This window comes from Crocodylus porosus, unplaced genomic scaffold (genome assembly GCF_001723895.1).
Source record: "Crocodylus porosus isolate Cpor-Errol unplaced genomic scaffold, CroPor_comp1, whole genome shotgun sequence".
Classification (NCBI taxonomy): domain Eukaryota; kingdom Metazoa; phylum Chordata; order Crocodylia; family Crocodylidae; genus Crocodylus; species Crocodylus porosus.
This window is the reverse complement of record NW_017728925.1, coordinates 17311080-17319458: the sequence shown is the minus strand read 5'-3', so window position 1 is coordinate 17319458 and position 8379 is coordinate 17311080. Positions and strand designations below refer to the sequence as shown.

General features: G+C 46.4%; 2 protein-coding genes across 3 annotated transcripts in view; one reads left to right on the top strand and one right to left on the bottom strand.

Moving 5' to 3' along the window:
- The window catches only part of MORN5 (MORN repeat containing 5), a 16418-nt gene extending 16065 nt beyond the window's left edge, over positions 1-353 (bottom strand). Inside the window, exon 1 of one of the 2 annotated variants that reach the window (XM_019540988.1) lies at positions 276-353. In XM_019540988.1, the coding sequence (XP_019396533.1) occupies positions 276-322 (47 nt within the window). In that variant the 5' untranslated portion in view covers positions 323-353. The remainder of the gene's footprint in view (positions 1-275) is intronic. The other variant, XM_019540989.1, reaches the window with a different exon arrangement.
- A 158-nt stretch (positions 354-511) lies between these two features.
- Positions 512-6212, top strand: NDUFA8 (NADH:ubiquinone oxidoreductase subunit A8). Its single transcript, XM_019540987.1, has 4 exons — positions 512-626; positions 1096-1259; positions 2978-3143; positions 5951-6212. The coding sequence occupies exons 1-4, from the start codon at positions 576-578 to the stop codon at positions 6086-6088; spliced, it is 519 nt and encodes a 172-aa protein (XP_019396532.1). The 5' UTR covers positions 512-575; the 3' UTR covers positions 6089-6212.
- The last annotated feature ends 2167 nt before the right edge of the window (positions 6213-8379 follow it).

Sequence of the window (8379 nt, the reverse complement as noted above, 5' to 3'; positions counted from 1 at the left end):
CGGGACACGGGAGGTGGGACACGGTACACAGGACGGGCACGGCGGGATGCGGGACACGGGAGGTGGGACACGGTACACAGGACGAGCACGGTGGGATACGGGACATGAGACGTGGGGCCAGGGATATGCAGAGCAGGACGCGGGATGTGGGACACAGGACATACGATACGGGACAGGCAGTGCATGACACGGGACAGGGCACATGGGTACATAAAGCAGGACGCAGGATACGTGACGTGACCCGGGACACGGAGGGGGACACCGGCCCCGCCCACCTGCCCCGCGCGCGGCCCCCGATGTAATTGCTGCCTGTCACCTCCATGGCGCCGTCCCCATGGCAACCCGGCCGCAGAACCGGGGGGCGAGGCCGCGGCTCGGGGCGGGGCCAAGACCCAACCCCGCCCCCGGGGGCCTAGCGAAGCGAGCGCGACCAATGCGCAGGCGGGCGGCGGGCGGCGCATGCGCGGTGGCGCCCGGGGTCCAGGGCGCATGCGCAGGGGCTGCGAGGCCTGTGCGAGAGGCGAAGGGGAGCTGAAGGAGAGTGGGGCGGGGCGGACGGGCGAGCGAGCGGCGCCATGCCTCACACACGGGAGTTGCCCACGTTCGATGAGCTCGAAGTGCATGAGGTGAGACCCTAGCCCAGCGCGCTGACGTCACGGCCCCCAGCTAAGGGGTTCTGAGCCCCCCCGCCCCGGAAGTGCCCCTCCCTCTTGTTGGCGCGATGATGTCATTGCCCCGGCTGAGGGGGTGCTGCCCTCATGTTGACATGATGACGTCACGGCCCGGCTGAGAGGCGCGGGGAGGCTCTACTCCTCGTGTTGACGTCACAGCCCCCGGATGGGGGTTGACTCCCGTGACGACGTCACAGCCCCAGCTGAGGGGTGAGGGGAGGCTCTGCCCCTCATGATGACGTAACAGCTCCCGGCTGGGGGGGTCTCACCCCTGTGATGACATCACAGCCCGGGGGGGCTGACCCTGTGATGACACCACAGCCCTGGCTGGGGAGGGGAGGCTGACCCCCATGATGATGTCATGGTCCTGGCTGAGGGGCGCAGGGAAGCCCATGTCTGATGCCCCTTCCCCGCCGCCCCCCAGGTGCTGGTGAGCTCGGCGGTGCTGAAGGCAGCGGCCCACCACTATGGCTCACAGTGCGACAGGCCCAACAAGGAGTTTGCGCTGTGTCGCTGGGAAGAGAAGGACCCACGCAAGTGCCTGCAAGAGGGCAAGGAGGTCAACCGCTGCGCCCTCAACTTCTTCAGGTCAGGTCCACGCTGAGGGTGGGGTGGTGGGGGGAGTAGGGGAGCAGCCAGCAGAGCGGGCTGGGAGCCGTGGGCAGAGCAGCAGAGGCAGGATGGGGGAGCTGAAGGCAGAGCGGCAAATGGCCAGGAGCAGAAAGAGCAGGGCGTATGGGGCAGGGAGTAGAAGGCAGAGCAGCAGATTGGGCAGGGAATGAAAGGCAGAGCGGGCAGGGGATGGGGGGTGGAAGGCAGAACAGGCACGGAGCGGGAGGGAGAGCAGTAGAGGGCACAGGGAGCATGGGATGGAGCAGCACCCGAGCAGGGAGCGGGAGGCCGAGCAGCAGATGGTGCAGGGACCACAGGATGGATCAGCAGTTGAGTGGGGAGCAGAAGGTAGTGGCAAGCCAGGCAGGGAAGGGGAATGGCATTCGGGGTCGGGGTAAGGTGCAGGGCTCATTTGTGGAGCTACCCCTGATCCCAAGAAAGGCAAGAGCATTGCTTCCTGAGGTTCTTGTTGCCGGGTCTGAGCCTCGGACTCTGGAGGCCTTGTGCCTTCAGTTGAAGGGGTCCGTGATGGGCTAAGCTCCTGTTGCTGAGCAGAAAGCAGCACGTTCGGGAGCAGATTTTGGTTGTTCGTGAAATGTGACCCAGGCTTTTCATTTCCCTTTCCCTTTACCTCTCTCTTGCAGTCTCGGCCTTGGGACCGTTTGGTTTGGCTTAAATGTCTAAAGCAGATATGTTAACTTCAGAACCCTTTAAACCAGCGGTTCCCAATCTATGGTACGGGTACCACCAGTGGTACGCAGACAGCTTGTCAGTGGTACGTGTTAACAGATTTATTATAATTACTTGAAATGACAAAAATTTGCTGGTGGTACTGAAGGTTGTATTATTTTAAATTGGTACTGTGCAATCTGTCAGAGTTTGGGAACCGCTGCTTTAACCTAGAGGCAGTGGTCTGCGTGCTTCGGCAGCTTTTAGCTGTGTGTTAAATCTTCGCACTTGGTCTGCAGGTTGTTTTCCTCCTCCATTGCGTGCCCTTTCTCCTCTTGCAATATGTTATTACAAGTGAGAACTTTACTTGCGTGACCAATATTATATACTTACAAGCACGTTGGACCATGTTCTTGTTAGCTTGGGTCCTTGGGGGATCTCAGCACCTTTCTTTGTTAGGGAAGTGAGCACAATCCAGCCTTCTCCAGCTGCAGCATCTGAGTGCTACTGCAGTGTAAACATTACCAGTGTGTAAAGAGTGTCTTGCAAAACTGAGAAGTCAAAACTGAGTTGGAATCAATTAAATATCTTTGTGCAGAATATGTTACTTTTTCTTATCAAAATAAGCATGAACTAATGAGACATGTACGTGGAAAGAATAGTCTCTGATGGCTGTTCTCAGCTTAATCATATTAATTGTATGGCTTTTGTGGTTACTCAGTGGTTAATACCTACCTCCATTGAGAATGATATCAAACTATATATTAATATGCTTAGGCAGTAAGCTCTTCTTAAATGGAACTCTTTTAAAGTGCTGTGCACCTTATCAAAATAATTGTTATTACTCTAATTTTTCTTCCAAAGTTACTGGACCACCTCTTTCTAGTTGGTGTTCGGATAACTAACGTAGTAAATAACTAGTGTATTGCGGCCATTAGGAAATTGATGTATATGTTTTTTGGCTGACATTAATGCAAGAGAAGTAAGGATCTTTGATGAACTATCTTCTCCAAAATCTTTTCCAGGAATGTAAAGCTGCACTGTGCAGAACCTTTTACTGAATACTGGACCTGTATTGACTATACCAATCTGCTGGAGCTTCGTCGATGCCGGAAACAGCAGGCGGCATTTGATGATTGTGTGCTGGAGAAGCTGGGCTGGGTGAGACCTGACTTGGGGCATTTGTCTAAGGTAATTCTTTGTTGAGAAATCCTATCCATGCCTTTGCCTGTCTCTCCTTGTTGGTGCTTGCTACTGCCTTTAGGAAATCAAAGAAGAGTTAATATCACTTCCCTTTGTGTACTTGCTCCAGCCTTCCTTGGATATTGTCACTCTTCAAGCATCGTATCTAAAACTATTTCTAACTGGTAGGCAAATGAGACATCAGGTTGGCTTAATGCTGTTGCAGCAATGATTTAAAAACCTTTTCATCAAATCCTGTTGTCCATAAAACCCACCTGTTTTTCTCCATCTTGTTTCAAATGTCGTCTGAAAGGTTTTCCTCTTTTATACGTACCTCTCCCTCCCTCTGTGTCATTTCATTCTGCATGGTGTTTAATTCTCTAAAACATGGTTAGGGTAGCCTTTTTTGAAAGCTGCATCGTGATTTAATAAAAGGTGGACTTTATAATGTGCTAGTGCTTCTATTTCTGGTTTGATAGGTTCACTTGAACCTGGAATACTGGTGTGCTTCCAGGCTTGAATTAAGCTTCCCATTCGTACCAGTGTTTTTGAAAGTGTTAACGTTTCTAATGCCGTCTAATGGAAATTGTTTCAGCATACCACGTGACGTTTATCCATTCCTCCTTAGCTGAAAGGCTTCAGTTTGTCAGTGTTTCCCTTAAATAACATCTTTTCCCATGTAGAAAGTGGTAAGTTATTGATGAATTCTTAATGTCCTGCTGAAGCCTGTGAACTAGAGTAAAATTGGACAACTTTCCAACACACTTTGAGGATAGGGACATGTTGATTTTGAAACTGATCAGTAGCACTTGATTCAGAAATAGGTTATTTACTTAATTTTATTTGTTACTAATCATATTAGCATGACAGTGCCTTTAGCTCATATCTTTCTAATGTTTATTCCCTGTATAATGCTTCTTGTGTTCCAAAAAAAATGACCAAAACTTGCCATATTTGACAAGTCTGTTCATTCACAGAGGAAGGAAAGCCACTAAGGACTAATGAACTTTTTGTTGTAGTTTGGTGTTATAGAGAAATGAAGCTTATTTCTAAAACTTACAATGCTGCCTTCGTCTGCAAGCTGCAGCTTTGGTTTCAGAATCACTACTTCTAAGTAAAGCACCCGCATCAAAAAAGGGTGGGTGCAGCTTTGGCCTATCTCTAATATATGATTGTTCCAATCTCTTCTGGCATCAGCAGGCTTTTAAAATCTACATGAACTCTCTTAGCAGTAGTTGCCCCTTTGATCTTTTGATTGATGTCAGACAGGTTGTTTGCAATGAGGAGTGGGTTAAAGCTGTTGCTCAAATAAACAAACTCTGAATCACTAAACTGTGAATCAGAAGAAAAGTGGCAGATAGGTTAGCCAGAGAGGACCATGTAGCACTGGTTAGGTACTGCAAAGAATGAAAAGCATTGCCATGGAAATGTACACAGCAGGCAACAGCTGAGGAAGGGGGCAGAGAATGACCTGTTATGTTTGAAAATTAAATAGGCATTGCTATTCTTAAGAAATTGTGGACCTTTTTAAAGTGTTCTTGTCAGTAAGAGAAATCTTGATTAGACGTTCCAAATCTAATGCTGTAGAACTATTGTGATCTCACTTACACAATCTGCCCTCAAACCTGTGGTCCTACATTTGTTAATACAGGTATATACAGAACGTTTTGATAGTAGTAAATCTTACTTCCTTGGAGACTTGGAACCACTTGGTAGGGTGTATCCTTTAGGAGAAAGCATATATTTTCCCTCTTTCAGTTCTTCACAAAATTAATACTATAGTTACTTTAAAAAATGTTTAAGCAAGATGCAGTTCATTTTCAGTTAGCTAAATGTTCAGTGTGCAGGAAATAACAGGAAAAAATTCATTCCTCCTAATGACGCAGGGGAAAAATATCTGGTAATGAATAGCTCTCAGTAGTATCCATACCATAGTTCTGCTGATTCGCTTATACTTTGTTAGCCAGTACTTGCGAGTGTGGAGTGGTGGAAAACAATGTCACCGGGTCTGAAATAAATGCTTTCAACTGTTTGATATTCCTTTTATTTTGGGAATACTCCTTGAGGGCTCTGAATGAGAGTTCCTAAAAGGAAACAGCACTGAGCATCTGCTAGCTTGTTTGTGCGTCTTACATTTGAGACTGAGGTTATTTGCCTGGAGCACCAACAGAAACTGGACTGTTTGGAGACACTTGCACAAAAGTCAGTCTTGTTTGTAAACCAGCTGCGGTTTTGAAAGCTGCTGAGGTGTGCTGTCCTGGCAAGGCAGAATTCTCATTGTGCCCTTCTGTAGCTTCACTGACATCTGGAGGGGATCCTGGATGTAAATGGAAACCAGATTTTACTGTCTAAGCATACTTCAAGGAGGTGCACAAATCTTAGGGTTTCCTAAAACTGTTGTTCAATAATTGACATATGCATGATGCTCCTAGGTGAGTTGTGCTTTTTCATCCTGCTCTTCCTTGACAACCCCATTTGACATGAGTTACTGCTATTCTCATCCTGATCTGTGTTACAGAAGCTTCTAAGAAGACCTTTCCTTCATTAGGTCCTGCATGTTCATGGCACCGTATAATGTTGAATTAACGTACCACCTTAAAAGTGAGGGGAGCCAGCTCGCTAGAAGTTCTAGTTAAGTCAGCACTGAACTTCATTGGCATTTAATTTTAATGGATGAATGACTACTTCTTTTTTCTGCTGCATGACTCAAAAGCCATGTATGTTGCTTTCTTTTCAGAGCTGTTGGCTTAATGCGGTTTTATTTGTTATATGTTACAAGAAAAATTGCAGTGTACCTCTTTTCACTTTCATTCCAGGTCACAAAAGTGAAGACAGACCGTCCCAAGCCTGAGAATCCCTATCATTCCAGACCTAGACCACAGCCAAATCCATCCTATGACGGAGAGTTGAAGCCTTCTACACATGGCAGTAGGAGCTTTTTCTGGCCGTGGTAAATGGGACAGAACACTGTAGCTCCAATTCTGAGGCCTGTCCCTTACCAATGTAAACTATCTTGTCCAACATGTATCAGGTGAAATCCTTATTCTATAATGATTAAAAACATTTACTGGCTTGGTAGACTTTTCTTTTTTTCCTTTCTGCATCCAGCCATGATGACAGATTAAGAATGATGTTCTCCAGGCTGCAAATGTTTTCTAGAATCTTACAGACTTCAAAGACAATTTCCTTCTATCAGCTTGATACACAGTCAGTTCTGTCTTTGAAGTCAGTTACTAAGCCATGAGTCTGGACTGACCCCAAGACTTACCAAGCACCACATGTAAGTGGGGTTTGTTTCGTCAGTTACTGTCATCTGCAAACAGAATTGGGGACTGCTGACTTTCCAGCATTTTCATTGGCCTCTTACATTCCACTTGTCTCTGAAATATTGATCTTTCCAAAGAAACATTTCTTAAAATTGCACCATGAGAATCCCTCCAGACTAGGTCTTGAATCAAACAGACAATGTGGGAGCCCTAACAGCTCGCCAGTATGTCTTCCACTAAAGATTCCCCACACTATTGATGATAAGCATGTTTTGTGCTGCTTCCATCAAGCGCTTTATAAAGGTGATTAACATGCAGAGGTTAAAACTAGTGATGAACCCTTACATGGGTGATTTGAAGTATGAAGTGCTTTTTAAACAACAATCCGTGTTTTAAAGATTTCTTGTTAGAAATTGGATACCGCTTCAGATACTAAGATCATCGTTTCTTAAATCCATGTGACCAGGCTTGCCTCATGTAGATAACCTAAGTGTTTTCATCCTTCAGCTCCTTGCTGGGGAATAAATATGGTGTATGGGAAGAACACACAAAATATCTAACCTGAATAATTTCCCAGTACCACATATCACAGAAACACAGTCCTTTTTAAATAGGCATTTTGACATTGGGGTGAAGTTTTAAATGCAACAGTACCCAAGCTTCATCTAAAAGGCATATTCTTCATTTCTTTTAGCTACCCACTTTTTCGCACTCATGATATCCAAGGGGCAAGCCATGCACTTACTGACAATGCAAGGATCAGAAAATCTATCTTGCTAGTGTGAAGCTAGAGAGGTACAGCTTGGGCTAGAAACACGTGCTGACTTAGGATTGTGTTGTTTTTATGCCATCACACCTATAGGAAAGGTCACCCATGAGGATGTTTTGCCTTTGGTGTCACCTGGCAGGATGATTGTGAGGAAGGGAGAGTCACCCAGGTGTCGTATTTTTCTAGGGGAGGGTGAACCTATAGCAGGTCTGTAGCTGGTGAAACATCCCTTTCCGTGTGCCAAAATGCCAGTGGAGGGAAGAGGCTCTGATCTCCCCTTGCTCTTCTGCACATCTGTTGGGGTGGTGGTTGGAATGGATGTAATCGCTGATAACTGAGGAAGAGACACTTCATGCAGCCTTACTCCCTGGCTATGGCAGGCAGGATGGGTGGGATCCTGCCTGCAGTCAGGGATGGCTCCTGTAAAACAAGCCTTGGATTTTTTCCCTTACAAAATATTCTTCCCAAGCTCATGATTTTGCTGAATTTTGCACCAGAGGTATATTGGGAAGTCACACAAACATACCTGTTAGCACCCCCTGCCATATTATGAGGAGTGCCCCGAGTCATTCTCTGCAGAAGAGATGGCACTGCCATTCTTTGATAAGCCAGAGTTTGTAACTTAGCTCTTTTATTCTAAGATTTTTTTTCACCCTCTGAAACCCTGTGTTACCAATGCTGTTCCTCTGAGTGGGCCTAGTAAGGACTTAAATTTCCTTTCCTCTTGGTTCCTGTGATAACTTAGCTCTACTTGATGAGGTAGGTGGTGTTTTCATTTTTTGGGGAGGGCATCCGTCAGAATCTATCCTGCTCTTTTAATGACTGACCTCAGTTCTACCTATGGAAGCCTGGCATGGTGTGTTTGCGTCCTTAACACTCTGAGGAGACTTGGGTGGGCTGAAAATAGTAACCTGTGGAACCAAGGAAATGTCTTCAAGCAGATCTATATACCAATAACACATGTGCAGTACAGCTTCTGATCTGCTGTGTTTTGCTTGATAGGTTGAAGGGTGTCCACAGGAAACAGGTGCTATTTCTGAGATGGTGTGTGCTCTTCCCATTCTCCTTCAAGAAGGTTCAAGCACAGAATTGCTTACAGTCAAAGCAGACACTCTTAATACTGTGGAGTATTCACTTCCTTTCTGTCATCATTTAAATGGGGGGCATGCCAGATAGCTAATTGCATTCAGCTGAGTAAGTGGATGTGGTG

Excerpts from the sequence above, each read along its gene's own strand:
- NDUFA8 (XM_019540987.1), top strand. The coding sequence starts at position 576 with ATGCCTCACACACGGGAGTTGCCCACGTTCGATGAGCTCGAAGTGCAT. Across the intron at positions 627-1,095 it reads ATGAGCTCGAAGTGCATGAG|GTGCTGGTGAGCTCGGCGGT; the intron begins GTGAGACCCTAG and ends GCCGCCCCCCAG. Across the intron at positions 3,144-5,950 it reads ACTTGGGGCATTTGTCTAAG|GTCACAAAAGTGAAGACAGA; the intron begins GTAATTCTTTGT and ends CTTTCATTCCAG.